The 22,699-nt window shown below is 39.9% G+C and overlaps 1 protein-coding gene across 3 annotated transcripts in view; it reads right to left on the bottom strand.

Annotated features, from left to right (window-relative positions):
- The window catches only part of ZRANB3 (zinc finger RANBP2-type containing 3), a 326,079-nt gene that overhangs the window by 11,283 nt on the left and 292,097 nt on the right, over positions 1 to 22,699 (bottom strand). For 2 of the 3 annotated variants that reach the window (XM_044242580.1, XM_044242581.1), the window contains exons 13-17: positions 13,510 to 13,894; positions 10,102 to 10,293; positions 6,684 to 6,775; positions 3,548 to 3,649; positions 2,230 to 2,372 (exon numbers count right to left, since the gene is read on the bottom strand). In XM_044242580.1, the coding sequence (XP_044098515.1) occupies positions 2,230 to 2,372; positions 3,548 to 3,649; positions 6,684 to 6,775; positions 10,102 to 10,293; positions 13,510 to 13,894 (914 nt within the window). The remainder of the gene's footprint in view (positions 1 to 2,229; positions 2,373 to 3,547; positions 3,650 to 6,683; positions 6,776 to 10,101; positions 10,294 to 13,509; positions 13,895 to 22,699) is intronic. The other variant, XM_044242582.1, reaches the window with a different exon arrangement.

Below are 22,699 nucleotides of genomic sequence, written 5' to 3'. Positions count from 1 at the left end.
GCTTTGAGCTGCTAAGTTTGTGGTGATGTGTTACGTAAGGCAGTAAAAGAAAGCCAATGCAACCTGCTTCCTTATTTCAGGTCCTCCCTTTTGATCTCATTTCGCAACTGCTGGCAGGGCGAGCTCTGGAAAACACAAGTCCGACTGATAACTCTGCTGCTTGACACAGGTCTTAGCTTTCATATAGCATCTCCATAAAATCTGATAGGTAACGCCGTGTGCCTGACTTGGGTTTGTATTGGTTTCATAACTTCTGCTTTTACACCTGCTCAGCCAGCTTTCTTGGGTGGTTCTCTAAGTGGTCCTCCATGTCTGATGGGGAGGCAACAAGTCTAGAAATGGCTGGAGTGGGCTGTAAATTTAGTTAAGAAGGAAATTAAGGTCATGCATAGAGAAGACCAATACTGCAACTAAGATGGTGGTGATGACAATGAGAAAATATAGGGAACAGGATTGAGAGGAACAGCATAGGCAGGCATCATGCTTTCTGTTACACACGGGTGGGTATCTGTATGTGTAGGGGTGTGTGTGCATGTGTGTATATATACATGTATCAACATACACGTATATTTTAAATGTCTTTTTTACATAAAGTAATAAGCATTCATGGGAAATATTTAAGCACTATGGAAGAGTTTAGATGAGTCCCAAACTGGCAGCTTGTAGACAAATCCAACCAGTCAAAGGGCTTTAACTGATTCATATAGTATTTTACCTTTAACCTGAATTTGAATGACTTTAGATGGTTTAGGCATTTCCCAATTTGTCATACTTTCCCCCCTACCTCAACCTTTTCTGGTTTTACACTTGATCTCATGTGTTCATTTATGGTTCCTGCTTTGCTTTTAGTCAAAGGAGTTTGCGATCCAGGCCTAAAGTATACAGTCCCTACTATCTCCACGACTCCTCTATTATATGGTCTATAGCAAGACCCCTCATCAGGGGCACTGTCGACATTCTGAAACAGATAATTGCTTGGGAGTGCAGTTCTGTTCACTGTGGGATTTTCAGCAGTATCCCAGACCTCTAGCCACTACATGTTCCCCAGTTGTAGCCCCTAATTATAAGAAACTAAAATGTCTCCTAACATTGCCATCCTGGGGAAGTCAAAGTGCCCTCAGCTGAGAACTACTGTCTTAAAGAAACCTCTAGTAAGAGTTTCTAGGGTACCCTTCTAGATACTTTCTGTGTCATAACAGCAATTACATATATCTGTATCTCCATCCTTTTTTTTAACACTTATTTTTACTCTTAATAATGTGTCACAAGTATCATTCCTTCTTCTCACATATGACTATACCATATGCCACATTTTGCAACAGCTGACGGGATCTGTCACTGTACAGGGATACAAGCTGGATGATCAGCTGCATCTTCTCACGTATCATTGATGGATGTTTTTTACCTGTGCGCATGGACAAGGCTAGAGACCGTAAACTGGTGGGGTGAAGACACATGACTGGTGTGTGGAGACAGCAAGAGTGACAGAAGCTTGTTCTGCCACGTGGCTGTTCAGTTTGGTGCTTTGGGATCTCTTCCCATGCAGGAGCTGGGCAACAGAACAGTGGACTGTGCATCGCTGCTTCCTGCTGAGGGGACAGTCTACAGAGAAGGGGGCCTGAGGTCCCGCAGGGTATGCCTGAGCAGGGCAGAGATGACTATGTAGCCAAGAAAGGAAAAGTACATGTACAGGGATTAGGAAAAAACCTGTAATGATTAAGGTAAAACATAGACAGGACACACTTGATCTTTTGCTTCTGGCCATGGGCAAGAGACTAGTTCCAGGCCACCCTCTGGGTGCTGATGTGACAAGAACTGGTCCCCTGCTGCATGGCACCCAGATTCATGCTACAGGAGCACAGGGCAGTGGCTCTTCTAACAGGGATGTGTCTTCCTGTCGGTAAACTGTGTCCTGGCTTTGGCAGGTCACAGGTCACACCGTCTGTCACTCTGGCGTCTCTTCTGATAAGTGGGGACTCATGGGAACCAAGGACCAGAAAACCTGATCTTTCCAGCAGATCTGATCAAATTCACAAAATATCTAATTATGGTGCTATAAAACAAGCTGTTATTTTATGCATGATTTTCTCTTAACTCATCAGGATTTATTTCATTAGCGATGACATAAAACGTCTCAGAACCCCGCCCCCCAACCCTGTGCCATGCCCGCAGCAGAAATAACCATGACAAATAATGAACTACAAAATAAAAAAGAAAGACAATGCATACCTTTTCGTACTATTTTGTTTGGTTTGTTGCTTTGTGATCTCTTCCAAAGCAAGAAGTGGGCTACAGAAGAGCTGCCCGCTTTTCCTGATAATCTTTTGCTTCATGGCCGTTAGACTACTCCATTCTCGAACAAACCTCAAAATCTGCCAGAACATGAGATAATGAAAAGAGTTTCCAGCTCACCAGGCATCTTCCTTTGAAAGTAAAGCCCCTTATCCCATCAGAAAACTGCTATTTTATTATATCCCCAAATAGGTTTCCAAATGCCACAATTTCAGGCTTTCTTCAGTTTGATGCATCTTCACATCTATTGTGAAATATCTGTGGCCAGTTCTGCAGAGGTCTCTTTCAACGCAAAGACTCTCAAAAGGTGCATTTCAGGACACCCAGCATATGTCCTTAACACACACGGGGACCAATGGCAACAATGTGCTCAGCGAGACGGAAAGAGGTCCGGCTGTCAGAAACACAAAGCCAGCAGGACCCCGGCAAAAGTGGTCTTGGGGAGAGCGGGTCTTAGAGCAGCAGCGGGCTTCAGTGCCACATCTGAGAACTGCTTTATCTGACTACCTGACTTCTCACAGGAAGACAGCAATAAATCTGGGACATTTTTACCAGCATTGCTCTTATTATTAGTCAATTGTACGTAACTGGCTATTTTCTAGGAATCTGAGAATCAGGATTCAATGATATCAGAGAAAGTAGCTCACTGCTACCTCTTCCTTGATGGGTGCAACTGAGCCATGGGCAATGTTTGCTTTCCACTCCAAGGGCAGAAACGTAACCGCTATTTTCTCGTAACAAGTGGTACTCTGCATGCTGCCAGCCCCACATGCACTGGCCCTTCTTAGCAGTGAGGATCAATCCGCCACAGATGAGGCTTAAGGCCTCCCAAGCAGATCGTTGGCCTACGGCTGTGGGCTGGTGCTTCTGAGGGTGCCAGGGTCCCCCCACACGGCATCGTCCCTGCTTTCAGAATTTGTTATTGATAGAACTTAACCGTCAGAGATAAAATGAGATTGTGTCAGATACGAATATCACAGTTGCTAATCCTGTGAAAGAGAAATTAAACGATGTGAGGATAATTCTATCCACAGAAACAGCAACCCTAGGTGTGATCACTCACCAAGGAAACAGATCTCACATTTATTCTCAGCACCAAGGTAAATCACAGGCAGCACCCGCACTGACGAAAATGCGACCAGTGATTTGACTCTGTACCAGGCCAGGAGGTAACTTTGCTTTTCTTAAACTCAAAATGGTCTTAAAGTACTCAACAGATTTTTAACTTAAAACAAATGCATAGGACTAGTCTTACCAAGGAGCGATTCTGTTTCAGCTGAAAGGTTGCTGGCAAGTCTTCCCAAAGGTCTAATTTTATATCCAAAGGAATGAAGTTACAGTTCATTTGGTTTCCATCCTGATTATAGATTAGGAAGGCATTATTAATCCAACTGGTCTTTAGGCCCTACTAATTATTTTAAAAGTAAAGAATTATATTCCTGCACAACATTCCCAGTCTCCTAACAGATAAATGAAGGCAGCACATTGTAACAAGGTTTTACCCACACAGCTGCCCTGCATAGATGCCGGGCGACGGGAGGGGACAGGCTCCCCAGACCCTCTGAATGCCCCACTGCTCTCCCTCTTAAGGGTAACAATACCACGTAGAGGGCTGTAGTTAAACATGAGGTTTAAATATGGGTATTTCTTTCATAAAGGGGAAGAAAAACCTCTGCATATGAAAATCCATTGCATCAACAAAAGCTGAATCCATACTGGAATTCCCTCAGCTCAAAAGAAAGAGCTTCCACAATCGCTTTGGAAAAAACACACAAAAAGCGCTTAACATATTGATTCAAAGATTAGACATGTAATGGTTACTCTAAACTCTGAATGAGAGTTGGGATTCTGGCTAACATGAATAGCTCTTTGGAGGGATACTGTTACTATAACATAGGATGCTAAACAGCTGTTACTGATCTTCCTTTTACGGGTTTTTATCCAAATTCCTACTTCCGGATTTACCTCAGCTCAGTTTATAGCTGTGAATGGACCCGTTCGTGTGTCCTTTGCTTAGTGTCTCATGTTTAGAAGATTGAATAACATTTTACGGTAAAGGACACGCAAGTATTTAGCTCATTCATAAAAATGCACCTGAGACTGTTAAAAGAGAGATGTCAAGAAGGTGAGGGGGCCCACGTGACACAGGCTGGATGCTGGAACTAGAAGAAGGGCCAGCAAAGCTGTCACACCAGGACTTTGTGGTTTCTCTCCTCCCTCCACCCGAAGGGTAGAACTTTGATTGAATGTAGAAACATTGATCAGATGACCCAGGATGCAGAGCTTTCACTGTACAGAATAGAAAGTGTAAGAAGTTTAAGGGCTTCTGAATTCTGTGTTGTACTCTGCCTGGTGTCTCCTTTTGGCTTCTTGACCTCAGTCCCCTTTGGGGACCAGTTCTGTTATTCTCACATGGCGGTCTGAGAAGGCCTTGGGGACGGGGGTCCAAGCCTTAAAGAGAAGCATCATTCACTGCCTGGCTTCATTCCTGGTGTCTCTCTCTTGGCTGTGGTCCCATGAGAGAAGCAGCGTGGGGCTTCTGGAATTCACGATCATAGTCATTTCCTAATCTTCTAGCAATCCCTTCTAATTATTAATTGGCAATGGAGATTATAACATAACCTGCCATCTATCTATATTTCTATTTGGTTTAGTGTAAAACCTGTAATCTAAGTTATCTTGAAAAAAGGCATTCTTTCAGTAGGCTGGCTCATGAGGGTATGAAGTTATAAATATTATATTATTAGTACCTATAAAGATTAGGAATTGGGATACTGTAGACCAAACAGAAGTACTCATCATCTCAGCAAGTTTTTCCTCAAATACTCACACTAGGTTGCCTAGGCCAAAGATTCTCACAGGGCCCTGAGAACACCTCAGGGGATCCACAAAGGCAAAAGTGTTTTCATAATAACAGTAAGACAACATTGCCCTTTCACCCTCATCCTCTCACAGATGCACAGTGATTTTCCAGGGACAGATAGATATGAGAATCCCAAAGTCTTCTAATAAAACTCGAGAGAAATTGCTAACAGTGTAAAACAGTGCAGGGGTGTCTGGTTGGCTCAGTTGGTTAACACCCAACTCTTGATTTCGGCTCAGGTCATGGTCTCAGGGTCCTGGGATCCAGCCCAGGTCAAGCTCCTGCTGAGTGTGGAGCATGCTTGTCCCTTTCCCTCTGCTCCTCCCCATGTTCTCTTTCTGTCTTTAAATCTTTAAAAAAATGTAAAACAATGCCAACTCTCCTCACAGATATAACTCAGAGGAACAAAAGCTCCTTGGGGTTCTCAATAAATTTTGAAAGTACAAAGAGCTCCTGAGACTAAAAAGTTTGAGCACCACTAACCTAGGCTATGGCATGCAACTGAGCAATCAAATTTTTAGAGCTTCCTAGAATGTATTCGACGTGAATGGGCAGAGTCAGGCTTCTGCAATGGTGCTGTGGCTGCTACAAATGATCCGAGAAGGATCTAACTTTTTTTTGGAAGTACAGTTGACATGATGTTACATAAGTTTCAGGTATACGACACAGTGATTTGACAAGTCTATACATTACGCTGTGCTCACACAAGTGTAGCTGCCATCTGTCACCATACAACACTATCACAGTATCATTGACTGTACTTCCTGTGCTGTCGCTTTCATCCTTGTGACTTACTCCATAATCGGAAGCCTGTAACTTTCACTCCTCTTCACCCATTTTGCCCGCCTCCCCATCCTGTCCCCTCTGGTAACCACCAGTTAGTTCTCTGATTTGGGGTCTTTTTCTGCTTTGTTTGTTCATTTGTTTTGCTTTCTTAGATTCTACACAAAAGGGAAATCATGAGGTATTTGTCTTTCTCTGTCTGACTTATTTCACTTACCATCACACCCTCCCTGTCCATCCATGTTGTTGCAAGTGGAAAGATCTTGTTCTTTTTTTATGGCTGCATAATATGCCATTGTGTGGCTGTGTAGCTGTGTGTGTGTGTGTGTGTGTGTGTGTGTGTGTGACAACTAGAGCTCTTACTGAGAGTTCCTTATGGCTAGCCATAGTGCTAAGCGATTTACAGGAATTTGTTCATGTTACCCTTGCCTTGTAACAACTTCTCTTCACATTTTCCAGTTGAGGAAACCGAGGCACAAAGGAGTTAAGGAATAGGTTCAAGATTCCACACTCGGTAACAGATATGAATTGAGGCAGTTTGGCCCTGAAGTCTGTGCTCTTAACTACTATATGCTGTTTTTCCTCTCATTGTCTTTAGATTTAACAAAGGAATTTTAGAATTAGCTTAAGAAGAAAAAGAACCAGATACCTATCTCATTGTTAATGAAATTAAATATTTCCAATGAAACATGAAAAAAAGGAAGTCTTTTGTATGTTTCAAGTACAGAATCTGCATAATGCTTACCTTAGTATAGAGGTGAATCCGGTCCGTATTCCTACTTGCACAGAACATTAAGGTTTCATACACTGGCAAGTTGTCTGAACTCTTCAACTGTTCTAATTAAGAAGATAAAAAAAGGACCAAAATAGCTTATTTCAATCTTCTATGGGTTAGAATGATGAAAAAGCTATATAAAATGTATCACCATATTTGACAAAGAACACGTGTCTGCACTTAAAATAAAACTGTGATGGCAAGCCACCTAAGACCATACTGGCTTATATAGAAACCAGTTGCTTTGCACTTTTGCTAATGACCCTACAAGAGAGAAATAAATTCAGAATTAGCTGAAAAGATATAAGTTAGGTATGAGAGAGAATTTCCTGCCACTAAGAGTTGTTACTGGTCTTAAAGGAGTCTAGAATCTGGGCTTCTCCGAGAGTGCTTTTAAGTTGGGACTGCAGGAGCACCATTTTGGTTACTGGCAGCAATCCAGCCTGTGAAATCCCACTTAAATGCCAGATTCCCTATAACCCCGTGCTTCATATTCACCAAAGGGGATATGTGGACAAGCTTTTTTTCTGATAATCTTATTTACCACTTCTCAGTCTCACTGACCAGTATATATGGAGAGAGAGAGGGTCATCACAGTGGATCTAAATAATAATTAACGGTTCTTATCAAGTACTTACAGTGTGCCAGGCACTTTTCTCAGTACATACATTAACAGCTTTCAGAAATAAGTTGTGCATTTTAGGGAGGAGAAAACTGAGGCACATTAACTTGCCCAAAGTCACACCACCAGTAAGAGGGCTTCAGACCAGTAATGTGGCTACAGAGCTTGTGCCCTTAACCTCTGCCACAGTTCCTAAATGACTTTCATCATCATCATTATTTTTTATTTTTTCTTCAGTGACCTTTTAATGTGTTCCCCCAGATCTAAGAAGTCTATGATTTTTCACTCTACTTGGCAACCTTATCATATTTTATTTTTTCTAGTCAAGCCACTGGTCATTTTACAAACTTGGGACTATTCCCATATTTCCTAAGTTCAAAAATGTCATTTTTTCCCATGCTTTAACATCTCGAAAATTGGCACGTTATACAGCCAATAATCGTGCCGTTTTATAATCACTGTTGGCCAGGTGGCAGTTGTGAAGTGGTTGTCGTTGCCTGAGCACACATGAGCTTAATCATAACTACAATACACTTGAGTCAAATGTGTTGTTTGTTACTACATGAGTTGAATTTAATTACCTCTAAAATGTCTTCAAAATGTTTCACTATGATTTGGTATTGAAATAAAAAGTCAACATGCATACCAAAAAATTTTGCACATAAAGCAGGAGAGCATAAAGTTGATATTAAAGAAGTAAATACCTATCATTGGAGGAATAATCAAAATTTTTTTATATTCTTGCAAAGGAATAGACAAGTGCTTCGTGGAACCCAAGGAAAGGAGATCCCTGCAGACAGAGAAAGCTCTCTCACATCTGGATCCTGAGATGTGCAGAAGGGCTGCCTAGTACATGCCAAACACAACAAGTGAGGGCAGAAGGACTGCCGAATCCCCCAGGACAATGAAAGAACTATCAAAGCAACAGAGGGTAAGACCTGGTCTGGGATCTCATTCGGGAATTAAGTCATGATTTTATTTTTAGAGTTTCTTTCTTAATGTACATACAATAAGTGCATCATACAATCAGTCCATCTTCAGATCTTTTGAAGAACCACAATTAATGCATTAATATTTGAAGATTAGAAGTCATTCTCTGATAAAAAGGCATTATAGGATTGATTCCAAATCAATTGATATTCTTGGTAGTTAGCAGCTACATTGGGGAACATATTTCTCTTTCCGTTGTTTTTATGAAGTATAATTTAATGGCTTGAGACTAGAGATGATGCATCTTGTGAAGACACAGCCATCCTTCCAGACCCTTAGAATTCCAGTTAGAACAAAACCAGAGTCCCTGCAAAGCACATGCCACTGCAGTTCTAGAAGGGTTTATGTGCACAGAATAAGCATTTTCATATAGTTTGCCCCCTCTGTCATCCTTCTGGTTTTTTTTTTCCCATGGAAATACATGTTAGTGGGGACAGGTGAACATATCGCTTGTATGGAATTCTCAGCCCAGTGATCTCAGAAGTCAAAGAAAGGAAGAGAGGGAGGGTATGGGGGAAAAGATGGCGTTGTCTGGAGTGGATGAGACCAATGCAAATTTCACTGGCAGAACAGAATTTCTAAAGGTCTAGAGATTTTTGAAAAGTATGTTTAAGTAAACCTAGCATCTGCCTTCATCAAGGAACCAATTCCCAACTACCAAACCAGAATTTCTCTGCCATATATGAGGAGACTCATGGCCCATAAGTTGTTTGTTCTTAGTCAGATGTTCAGTACAGTAAGCTACATGTTGTCCTACAACAAGGGCTTCATCAGCACTTGAAGGATTGTCAGAGCAGGAGGAAGGAAAGCCCCACCTGAGACTACACCATATACCCAACGACTGTTAAAATTAACACATCTAAAAGAGGGTCCATTCCAAGATATTATTTGAGAAGACCTTGAGGCATTAGAGGGAAGGAAGGCTGAGGGAAAAAGAAAGGAGGATGCCCCGAGCTCAGAAATTCTTAAATGAACATTTTCATTTTAAAACTATGAATCTGACTCTGAGTTATATCTGTGTTTAATAGCAACTAATTTAGAAGAAAAACTTTAACTGTCCCATCTCAACAGTTTTGGTGTTGTTATAATGAGAACATCAGTCTGTAGGTTACTATGGTCACTAACCGATAAACAAAGAAAATAACCCCAAAGTCCTCATGAACTCCAGCTCTGGCCACACATAACAACAGTGATGTGTGACCTATGGGCGGGTATACACCAACCATCACAGCTTGAAGTAATGGATGAAATCAACCAAAGAATAAATAAATCCAAACACTACATGGTTGGCTCTGAGTGCAGTCATGATTCCTATAGTCTTAAAATTATGTACCTTAAGAACGTTTTCTTAAAAAAAAAACACCCCAAATCCTAAATTTAGGTCAATTAGTTGTAACCATTTAAAAGAAGTTCGTGGGCAAACAATTAATGATCTGTTAAGTAGCTGTTAACAAGCCATTCTTACTATTTTGTCCTAATGAACCTCCCAAGTGTCAAAACCACACCCTCACTCGTGGATGGGCCAGACCCACATGCAGCCTGGGGGCAGCACAGGCAGAGCTACGTGTCAGTTCTGCTGCGTTATGTCTGAATGCCCACAGCTCTGCTCTTCCAGCCATCTGGTATTTCAGTGTGTGCTTCCAATTGTTGGTATGTTTAATATAAATCAGAATACAAGGAACCTGGAATGGGGTACTAGTTGCAAGTCTATCCACAGTATTATCTATCTACATGCATACTTAGTATCTGAACCGTGGAAGTGGAAACCAGACTTACCATCGCCTGGCTGGGTTGTGAGTGTGTCTTCTCTCTTGATTTCTGATATTGCTTCCTTGCTCTCAGCCAACGGGTTAGGATCTGAGGGTGCAAGGACTTGTTTTTCACGGTCAGAACTAGTCCAAACATTTTTGGAGGTGTCTTTCCCAGGATCACCTTTCTTGTTTTCATTTTTATTTTGGGTAGAGCTGTCTATTTGTAGAATTACGAAAATCAAACAAACAATTTACACACAAATTTAGATAAAAGCATTACTTACTCTAAGGCCAGTTTTTAAAAAGTTACAGCTAGGTCTTATAAAAAGAAACATGGTTGGGGCGCCTGAGTGGCTCAGTCGGTTAAGTGGCTGCCTTCGGCTCAGGTCATGATCCAGGGTCTTGGAATGGAGTCCTACACTGGGCTCCTTGCTCAGCAAGGAGCCTGCTTCTCCCTTTCCCTCTGCCTGCTCCTCTCTCTGCTTGTGCTCTCTCTGTCAAATAAATAAAAGTCTTAAAAAAAAAAAAAAAGGAAACATGGTCAACAGTGTTTATTCATTCTCTGCAAACACCTGTTGGGAGTCACTAAATGCCCCATGTGCAAATGATGGGGTGCCGAACAGACAGTGAGGAGTGAGATAGACAAATCCCTGCTTCCTAGAGTTTCCATTTTAAGTATCAGAAACAAGTACATCAGAGAAAGAGAATAAAGGCCAATGAATAAAGAAAAGTAAAGAGAAGTAAAACAAGAAAATAAAACAAGGTTTCATAATCAGGGGTTGGTGGGGAACAAAGGTCCACAGGGCCAAGCTCTGGGTTGAGTTCCATTTGAGCTGAGGGCTGTTTGGGAATCTAGAAGGCCCAGCCCGAGGGTCTGTATTCTCAAACTGAATTGTAAATGTAAACGAAGCCACTGAGGGTTGTAGGAAAAGGAATGGAATCATCTGAGTTTTTAAAAGCTCACCCTAGCTGCTTGTACTGAAGGGCCACAGGGAGGCTAGCTGCAAGGCCACTGAGGTCTGGGGGAGAAAATGGTAACTCCAGTAGGATGATAGCAACAAAGATGACATGGCCAGAATTGAGATAGACTTTGGAAGTTATGCTGGCAGAACCTGACAAATCAAGTGTGGGAGAAGAGAAAGGAATGAAGGACGTTGCCTGGGTTTCTAGTATCATGGACACATGATGAGAGAAGAGAAGATTTGGTGTTAGATGTGGTGGTGAATCAAGAACTCCACCGCGGGCCATGGTTACCTTGAGGCACCCATCACATGAGCAGGGCAGATGAGGCAGAGGCATATGCACGAACTGCGGTTCAAGCCAGCGACAGAAATATGGGCCTATGAGCTGTAAGATGGCAAGTATGAGCTATGTGCATGTTAGGAACAAAGCACAAGAAGGGCACCTGGGTGCTCAGTAGAGCAAGCAACTCGACATCTCAGAGTCATGAGTTCAAGCCCCATGTTGGGCACAGAGATTACTTAAAACAAAAACAAAAACAAAACAACAACAAAAAAACAAAGCACAAGGTAAGGGTTACCTATTGACAAATATTAGTGTTCAATATATACTATACCAAATTGTACCGAATGTACTAAACATCCTGGAGACTGTATTAGCAAACTTTATAGGAGTGTAATTTCCCAATATTGCTCCATTTTCTTTGTTTGTTTTTAAAGATTTTATTTATTTATTTGAGAGAGCGAGTGAGAGCGCGTGAGCACACGGGCATGGGGAGTGGCAGGCAGAGGAAGAAGGAGAAGCAGACTCCCTGCTGAGCAGAAAGCCCCATGCGGGGTTTGATCCCAGGACCCTGGGATCATGACCTGAGCCACAGGCAGCCGCTTAACTGACTGAGCCACCCAGGCGCCCTTCTCCTTTAGTTTTCTGGATTCCATTTCCTCAAAGTACTGTATGGCAAACACTGATTAAAAATTTTGGATGAATTAGAATTAATTCTGCTTTTCAATACTTTTGGGGGTACATCCTAAATCAGGGTTGGAAATCATTATGCCAAGTACAACAATATTAACCTAATAAATATAACCTTTTGCATATAGTAGTATCACTATTACATATATGTATTTCTGTTAAATCAGACTTTCAAAGTCACAAAAAAAGTTTCATTTTTCTTTAGGTGGCTTGAGAGTTTGCTTATTAAATCAGGGGTCTAGAAATTTTTGCTGCTGCTCTTGGTATCACAAAGAAAAATCAGAACTATAAAACCCTATTAAACTATGATTTTCATTGCTAAATCACTCAACTTATACTTCTATGGGAACTGGCATTATCCTGTAGTCATGAGATACTTTATTTTTATGACCTGGAGTAGTTGGAAATTGAATGAGATAATGCAAATTCTGAGAGATATTATATGGGATAAGCTTGTGGTTCCAATTTAGTTCACAGACAACAGGTGTCCACGTTACAAATATAACCACCCAGATGGCAGACTTGTCATTTTTGTAGGAACACCCAGAATTGAAAGAGGAAAGACTCAGCTACTGATTACATTTTCTTTCAGATTAAAACTAAGGCACAGGAGAACAAGAAAGACAGGAAGGAACCGCAAGCAGAGCCTTTATCTTAGCGGACTCTGTTAATGCCACTTCTCTAATGACGGGAAAGGAGATGTGTACAATTATTACAACTGATAAAATAAAGTGATTTCTTCCAGCTTCCCAAACTGTCAACTTGGCCTTCTAAGTTGCCATGAAAATAGTCTCTAAAACTGGAAACAAAAGAAATACTAATGATCTTTTTTCTTAAGACAACCTCATTATTAATAATCATTTCAAATACAAATCATCAGAATAATACCATGCTCTAAAAACATACTCTGAGGTATGTTTATAATTTTTACTTTTAAAATAGCAAGTTTTGGTAAAGAATAAACTCAGAAAACAGATACCAATTTGGTTCTTCAAAGATCTACAGAGGAATTTTTATGATTTGTCATGCAAGAAACAGGACACAATGTATATTTTACTAGGCAAAGAAGCTACACTGGATTATTTTGCTATTTAAACAAAAATAATCTAAAATTTCTTTAAAAACAAGTATTATCTACAGGAGAAAGAAAACAGCAGGTCTATGACTATAAGGCATATTTGCTGCCATAGCAACAGAGCTTCTATTCCTGCCCACTGAATTCACATCCTGCTGGCATTAATGAGAAATGTCCATTTGTGCCAAATTAATGCCATGTCACAGACGCTCAGGGATATACATTCTTGACAGAACTGGGAGCTTTCCACATTCCACTGGGGGATAAATTCAGTCTTCACTATGTAAAGTTCTTACTCTAGCTTAACAGCTAAAGTCAGTGTTGAGTCCCACTAACCTGTGCTAACAGCAGTTGCCTCTAAAAACACAGACCATGTGAAGATGACACTGCCAGCCCCCTCCCAGGGGCCCCACTCCATGTACTCACCAGTTCTGCCTGGAGGGTTCTCACACATTTCACAATAAGGTAACACCGAGTTATTGATATAGGTGCAGAAACCACACTGCCAGCCTTTTCCAGGAGAGGGTGGGCTGGCTGCCTGGGCTAGGGCCGTGGTTTGTCTGAGCCAGGACAGTTTCTCCTCTGGGGCACTGCAGTGGTTACTGCTGGTGACCGACTTCAATCTTTTAGCTTCAGGTTCAACATTGCTTTCATAATCAGTGATACGTCTTGTTGCTCTTTCTCCAGGGTCTGCTGGCACGACAGTATTTTTCTCTTGGAATATTCCTGATTCATCACAGGTCACCAACTGTCTTTTCTTAGGTTTTAGTAAAAAGAATGATCGAATATCATGCTGCTTTTCTTTTTCAAACTAGGAAAAACAAACAGTTATCAAATTAAAAAGCCATCTAATATGTTCTTCGTAAATGAAACAGATTAACCAACTATTTTCAGTAACCATATTCTTTCATTTTTTGAATACCTTGTTGGAAATGAATTCAATTATGTTATGACTCTTCATATATACATATATGCAGAATATCATTAACACATCTATATACTTCCTGTGTCTTTTTTTTTTTTTTAGCACTTACAGTGTGCCAAGCACTTTACATATATTAACTCATTTAATCTTCATGCCAGCTCTGTGAGACAGGTACTAGTTTTCTTCCTGTATTTTACATGAGGACACTAAAGCTTTAGAGATGTTAGGTAACGTGGCTACAGAATTTATGTAATAAAATTATATTTCATCAACTATCTGCTCTAGAGGTATGTCAGGGAAAGGAAAATTGTGTATTTAAATATTTAAATATTCCAAGAACCTACCAAAATGGTTTCATGCCCAAACTATAAATACAGCGTTCATAAACAACGTTTTTCATATTAAATGTTTTCTTGACTAGGGAACATTTTTTCAAATAGCATTAAAGCGATTAATTAGAGCTGCTTCTTTAACAGACACATCTTAATAATTATCTTGCTTTCAAGAAATATATTTTCCTTTTCTAAGAAAATCTTTGTTTTCAATGTATAAATCTCAACTTCCTTATTAGAGAAAGTGGGATACATAGCTCCACAAGTGATTAGTAAACAGTGAAGGAAGATAAGGAATCAATTTTAGAGAATTCCTGTTAGGGGTACCATGGTGGATACACACTGCATTTCCAAAGATGGTCACACCAGTTCTTATCCTATTTGACATGCTCTTCTCACAATGTGACACCGACACGCTACATTTAGAGGTGGGGTCTGTGTTCTTCTCCTCTGAATCTGGGTGAATCTTTCTAACTGTCTCAATCAATAGAATGCAGTGAAAACGACACTGTGTGACTCCTGAGGCTAGGTTATTGACGATTACATGGCTTTCACTTGGATGCGGGCATTCTGAATCTTTTCCTCTTTTTGTCTTGGGTTGTTTGCCTTTGGAGCTTCACCACCATGTTGTGGGGAAGCCTAAGTCACAGGGAGAAACGATGTGTGGTTGTTTGAGCTGACAACTCCCGGTAGGCCCCTAGGTTACAGGACAGCATCAATTGCCAGACACATCACTGAATGAGCCTTGAGATGTTTCCAGATCTCAGAGTTGGGGTCGTCTACCAAAGGCCCCAGTCATTGTGGAGCAGAGACACATCATCTCCATTACACCCTGGTTGAATTCCTCACCCACAGAAACCATAAGAAATAATATATGAGTATTGTTGTGTGAAGACACTAAATTTTGGGGTAATTTGTTATGTAGCGATAGATAACACTGACAGACTCTACAGATAATGATAGCAAAGTATATTGTAAAGAAATATTTTACGTAACATATCTTACCTGCACTTCTTAGCAGTGGTGCATAATAAAGCAAGATATAGCAAATCCATAGAGAGAGAAGGATTAGTGGTTACCAGGGGCTGAGGGAAAGGGAGATGGGTAGTTACTGCTAAATGGTCAGAGTCCGTCCAAGGTGATGAAAGTTTTGAAAATAGTGGAGACAACTGCACAAAATTGTGAATGTGATATTAAGTAGTATTACCACTGAACTGTACACTTAACAATGGTTAAAACGGCAAGCTTTATGATTATATGTTTACAAATATAATCATAAATTTTTAAATTAAAAAAAAAACGAAGGGAGGAAAGCAGGAAGATTTAGGCTGTTTCCATATTGGTAAAATTGAAACATAACAGGAAAAAAAATCATCCCCCCAAAATGTACAGCTTCTGTTTTCTGTGGCTGTTATTTATACAACCTCATGTATTATAAAAAGTTATCTTAATTATGGAAGTAACAGAATTTAGATAAAAATATAAAGAAGGAGATTATTAACCATGAGACAAGATTTTTAAAACAAGGCACAAGGGAAATTCTAAGAAAAGGGTGAAGAAAAGCAGAGAGATTAGCAGACTAACAGAGTTTGGTGTTTAAAAAAGTAACAAAGCAAAAAAATAGTTAAATATTTAAAGAAAATGTTCTATTCCATATAATAGGATGGCCAAGAGGGCTTTCAGGATTTTGAAAATAGTAGCAAATGTTCAGAAAACGTGAACAAATCCCATCAGCTATTTCTAATTAAAGCATGACCTTCTGAGTCCTTGCATGTCTAGAAATGAACTGATTTTGTTTCTAACCCTTAGTAGTTTCGCTGGGCATGCAATTCTTTTCAAGTCCTTAAAGACATTGCTCTGCTTCTTCCAACACCGGACGATGCTGATGATGTTCCCTCATAGGTTGCACTTTCCTTTTAGAGGCTTTTAAGACCTTGTCTTTATCCCTGGTGCTCTACAATTTCACAATAATCTAAATTTCTATATCTGTGTCATTTATATCTATCTGCCTTCTGCTCAGCACCCAGGATACCTTAATTTTGAACGGCACTCAGTAGCTTTGGCTCTTGGAAATTTCCACTATTCTTTGACAGCTTCTTCCTCTTTATTTTCTTTTTTTGTGGAATTATTGTTAGCAGAATGTTGAACTAGATGTAATGTCCTATCTCTTATTGTCATATTTTCCTTCTTTTTGTCTTTTGACTCTCTAAATTCTTAAGAGTTTTTCTCTAATTTATCTCGCAACCCTGACTACAGAATTATTTTGATAGCCATATTTTCAACATCTAAAATTTCCTTTTTTGTTTCTTGTTCCTTTGTCATAGTAGACTGATTTTATTTATATTTGCAGTAGCATCTTAAATGTGAGGCTACTACTTTGAGTTTTAAAAATGTTATCTTTAGGGTTAATGCTTCTATCAGATTATTTTTGTTCTCCTTTTTCATGCTATAGATTTCCTCCCCAACTACTCAATGACCCTGCTTGTCCCTGCATACATGTGAATGAAAGAACAGAAGGATTTCCTGGGAATGCGGGACACACAGGGCTTATCACCACAAAGATCTAAAAAGACATACTGGGTGTTATATGCAACTAATGAATCACTGAGCACTACATCAAAAACTAATGATGTACTACTATATGTTGGCTTGTTGAACTTAATAAAAAATAAAAACATAGAAAAATAAAAAAACATAGAAAAATAAAATCCCCTCTTGATTGACTACAAGAGGGGAGGAAAATGGAGGGGCTCCTATATTTCTGACTTGCAACACTGTAGAAATGATATTTTCCTGTGATAGGGAATACAGGAAAATACTGGGCTCATGAAAAGACAAAAAGAGAAAAGGTAAGGAAAAAAGCTCACTTTTACATCCTTGTGAGGACTGTTGGGTACCAGGGTAGAGAGTCCAGGAAGCAGGTCTGGAGTTCAAGAGAAAGAAACAACTAGATTCACACGTCTGGGAACCACTAACATAGAGACGTGGTTAAAGATATCAGACTTGATGTCATGATACATGAAGGGAGAAGGTAGTGAGAAAAGGTCAAAGTCAAAGACAGAAAGTACAGAAACAGCATTAAGGGTGTAATGAGGAAGCGATACTAAGGAAAGATACACAAAAACAACAGTAAGAAAGGGAGAAAAATCAGGAGAGTGGTAGCTTTATTGGGTGTGTGCATGTGTTTTGGTTTTCCACTCATTTATTAGGTGTTCGGTGGGCACTTTAAAACAGAAAAACCCACGTCCTTCAGTTCTAGGAAGTTTTCTTATATTATGTTTTCTACCTCTATTTTCTCTGTCTTCTCTTTGTGGAATTCCTATTAGACAAAAGCTTCTGGATTAATCATTTGATTTTCTTCAACTTTTCTCACACTTTCTGATTGCTATTTGTCCTTCTTTCTTTGTGAGTGCCTCATTACCTTCTTTCCTAGCCTTTTTGAATTACTATTTTCTAATATGACAGGTTCAATTCCTAAGAGCTTTCACTTGTCTAATTACCTCTCCTTGTTTTGGTTTCATGGGCACAGTATTTTCTTTCACTTCTCTATGGACATTAGTAATAGTTTTGGGGTTTCCTTTTAAAGTCTTCTTCAGTTTGTTCGATTGTCTCTGCTTTTTCTGATCTCTTTATTGGCTTACATGATTGTTTTGGTCTCTGCTTTTCAAGTGAAAAGCTTTCCCCCGGGCCTGGAGGCCTTTACTGTCCATTCATATTTAAGAATGAGACTTAATAAGCATTAAGAATAAAATGTGATGGCAAGTTTCATGTGGGGGACTTCACTGAGATCACCAGTGACTGTCAGGGGAACCGACCCTGTCAGTCTCCATAGTCTTCTCATGGTCCAGTCTGGTTCTCCAAAAAGGAGTCCTTCAATTTCCTGCCTGAAGGGTACAGTGCTGGCTACCAGTAAACCAGGAGCTGATTAGGAGAAGGGTGCTAAGAATTCTATCATTAATTAAGGAGGCTTTGACTTAATATGATTCTTTCCAATTTATTGCCTTACCCCCTCTCTCAACTGGCTCTCTTCCTGGTCATATCTTGAAATACATTTTTTTAAAGATTTTATTTCTAAGCAATCTCTACACCTGACATGGGGCTGGAACCCCCAACCCTGCAATCAAGGGTTGCCAGCTCCACCGACTAGGCCAGCCAGGCACCATTTAAAAAGAGCAAATAAAACATTTAAATAAATAAATAAAATATAAAAAATAGGAAACAGAAAACACAAAAAATAAAATGAATAAAATGTATAATAACAGGCCACTGTCACTTACATGAAATAATGTTTAGATAGTATCAGACTCTTCTATCCCATTCTACTGGCAAGGAATTTATTTCTGTAAAAACATTTTAATCTCTCTATCTTCCCACCAAAAAAACAAAACAAAATACTTTTAGATTTGTTTGTAAAAAAGCAGCCCTCCCAACACAAAACAAAAACCTAAGTCTTCAAAAAAAAGAGAATTCTCAGGGCCTTAAAGTATCAGCTTTTACAGTTGATCTCTTTAATTAAGATATTTAATTAAGCTGTTTTTAAAAGAACATCTTTCACTATTTAAGTAATGACTAATTTTAGAAATTAACATGTGAGAAATTCTCGTTTTGTGCCAGAGGCAAGTCACAGAAAGGTTAGCAGGGACTGACAGTAATCAGAAACTGATGGCTACCTCTGCCACTATGAGGGCTAACTTCTACTTGGGAGTAAGCAGTATAGGTGTTATTTTGAAACCTCAGCTTCTTGAGTTATAATAAATTGAGACTTGAGTGCGTAAAACCCAGAAAAGGAGTGTATGGGTGTAAAGGGAATCATTTTATATAATTTTGGGAACCAAAGGATCCACTTAGAGTATAATTTTAGAAAAATGAGAGGGCAAGATTAATTAGTAGCAATGACTTTAGTTAATGTTATGATGGCTACAATGGACAATGGTGAATGTGGCTATAGGTAGTGAACTTAGCACTGTGGCCACGAGGCTGCCAGAAGCGGTAAGGCCCAACAGAAATGAAGGCTTCCTCTGGGGTAATCACTTACAAGCCTTATCTATGTTAACAGTTATGTTTTCTGAGTGTAGCCTCTGAGCAATCAGGCAGGAGGGTGGTTGATGGGGTTTCTTTGGTACTTGGCAGCTAGGAGTGATAAACACAGGTGGGAAAATCTCTCTGACACAACCTCACGATAATCACACATGTTGGCTGGAACAGAGAAGGGCTGCAGGTTTACTAAACTGCAGGTGTTCTTAACGTAGGAACCGTTAGAACGGTCACAAGACCTAGGATGGCCTGATTAACTGTGGGCCTGAGAAACTTCTGAGATGGTCTATAAAATATTGTCTGTATAGTATGTACATTTTTGGAGAGCTTTACCCTCTCTGTGGTCTCAGAGGGATTCAGGACCAACAAAGGTTAAGAGCCACTGGACTAAAATAAATTAGCTGAACGTGAGCCTGTGGTCTGAGGAGTTCTGTTTCTTTCCTTCACTGCCTGTAAGACAGGTTGAAAGTTCCTATGTGAGCGTACATAGGGGCGGTGAACGAACTCTTTAAGGAGATAAGAAAGAAAGAAATTCCCTAAACACTTAAGGAGAATCCCTCTAGCTGTTCTCAAATAGTAGTTTTTCAAAAAATGGAGTATTACCCAAACTAAGTAACTTCTGTGCAGGTACAAAACAGGCTCACCCAGCTCCTCTGTCCATCATGGTAACTGAAATGACATGGGAGTGCCCGGCTGGCTGGAGGGAAGAAAGCTACTGAGGAGGTGAGTGAGCAGAGGCGAGCGCAGGAGGTGAGAGGGGGGCAAGTTAGAGCAGAGAAGGCTGTGCTGACAGGACTCACTGCTGTACCGTCATGCTGGTCAGCTGGAAACAATACACACTATCCTTGATGTTTTGAGACGGGGACATATGACCATCAGCTCCTCATGGAGACCCAGCAGGTTCTTGGGCTATGGCTGATTAATGAAAGAAGGAAGTGATTTTTAACAAGACACAGACACTAAAAGTGAATGCAAAACTTCTATATCTGTAAGATGCTTCTAATTACTTTTGTTTTGTCCTTTTAAAATTAATCTTTTATAAAGTAAATGTGGGCCTACTGATTAAAGCACCCAAGAAAGGCAGTAAGAAATAACTAAACAAAAATGCTTCCTAAAAAAACACATTTTTAAAAAGATTAGGTTTATTAATAACAAGACCCCCTATAGGAGCAAGCTTTATTGGTCTTACCAGAATGGACCAGAATCCTCAGGTTACAATAGCCACACTGATAAATACTCAGTACCCAACCTGTTCTGGCAGGTCTGTATTAGGAAAATTACCGACCTTATTAATGTTATCAGCATTTCTCAGAGGTAAAGATAAGCAGGAACACAGGAAGACAAAATATTTTTTATGGCCTAGGAAAGCTTTGTTCCTTAAATAGCACAATTAAGCTAAAAAAGGTTTTTTTAATTCTTTCATGGCTACATTCTTGCATTTAGAAGAGATTTACTAGCAAATTATTGACAAAGATCCTAACTCATCCTGACTATCCTTGTAAAGAAAGAACTATATTAAGTGACCCCTTTAATATGTGATAAATAAAGAACTTAAATGTAGGTGTTGGTAAGTAGGAGGAATGATCTAAGCTTATAGCAATTTTTATCACAAGGCTTTGGGAAAAATATAGTTAAGTCAACATGCCCATGTCATAAGATGTGGAAAATAGAAGATACTCCTTTCTTCAGTTATTTAGCTGACACTCAGTTATTGTGTTCCTGACTTTTGTTCAATATTGCTTTTGAAAAACAGAAGAAAAAAATACTGCTTTCAGTGAGAAGTGCAGGAAATAAAAACTACAAAATGCTTAAGGTGGCAAAACGTGTGTTTTTATCTTTAAGGTTCAGGGACCTAATATAGTTGCTGTTTTGCACCATGGTAAATTACTGTTCTTTAGAGACAAATTTCTTGGTCATGATGACAGGATTAAAAGTCAGTTATTAGAACTGAAGGAGAGGAAAAGGAAATCTCGTAAAACTCATGAAAAACAAGAAAGCACTTCAAAGCCTGGTGCTATTCCTGCGCAGCACACACCACCACCAAAAGCACCGATGTCGGGTCTCATAGACTTTGATCAAAGGGCAGCTTTGGTAGGAATCATTACTGTCTCATGTCATCTGTCTCCAGTTCTTAAAAGAGTGAACAAAACTGCTGTGATACAAATGGGTGAACGGCAGATGAATGATGCCCAGAACTGGAACTAAAGAGCTTTCACTAACATTTGTAAACAAGCCAGAGGATACAAAATGACTAAAGTACCATCTTAATCATCTAAGTAAAATGAATTTCGGTTCTCCTAAAAGGGGACTTTTTCAGACTATCAAATGGTCCATTCTCATGTAGTTAAATAAAATTTTGACAGTGATCCTCTCTTAGGCACAATATGTTTTCCTCTGTGGCCATAAAGAAAACAAAGCACACAATACAAAGCAACACTGGTTTTTAAAAAACACAGCAGTAAAAAGAAAAGCTATTATTTATTTTTAAAGATGACATCAGGGATGCCTGGGTGGCTCGGTCAGTTAGATGTCTGCCTTCGTCTCAGGTCATGATCCCAGGGTCCTGGGATCAAGCTCTGCATCAAGCTCCCTGCCCAGCAGGAAGCTCGCTTCTCCCTCTGCCTACCTCTCCCCCTGCCTGTGATTGCTCGCTCTTTCTGACAAATAAGTACAATCTTAAAAAAAAAATAAAGATGACATCAAAAGTAGTGAAAGCAAATAAACATCTTTGGGAAGAGCCATCTCTTCTAATAAGGTCAGTAGGAATGTATAGGAAAGCTCTAGAATGTGACTAGAATGTGACTCGGAAGAATGTGACTGGAATGTCACCTACTCACATGCCTCTGGTTATGGCATCTCCCCTCTCCTCCTCCTGCACAGGGCACTATTAGACAGAATCCTCCCAGGCCCTACTATGTTGATACTACCTCTGCAATGTCTGGAATTTTTCTGTTCCTATTACCACTACCACTGTCAGGAGCTCAGGGGGGCGTTAAGTGCCCCAAATTCCATCTGGGAATCCCTTGACAAAGCAGCTTTCTATATAGTAATAGCCCTAAGAATAAAAACAAACTGACTTTACTAATAGACCTGTACATGTCAAATATTACAAGTAAAATTTTGGTAAAAGGTGTATTACAAAAACCAGCTAAAATCCAAGGCCATAATAGGACTTCCTACTTCTCAGCCCAAATGCTGACTGTAGGGCCTGCCAGGGAGACACAAGTGCAGGACAGATACGCCTCTGGGGAGCTCAGTAACCCATCAGCCCTCAACTGTGGCCCAGCCAAGTGCTCAGGCTCTGAAAAATCATCCCTCAGGGATA

Source organism: Neovison vison, chromosome 3 (assembly GCF_020171115.1).
Source record: "Neovison vison isolate M4711 chromosome 3, ASM_NN_V1, whole genome shotgun sequence".
NCBI lineage: Eukaryota > Metazoa > Chordata > Mammalia > Carnivora > Mustelidae > Neogale > Neogale vison.
Note: the sequence above shows the minus strand (reverse complement) of the source record. Positions and strands in the feature narration are given on the sequence as shown.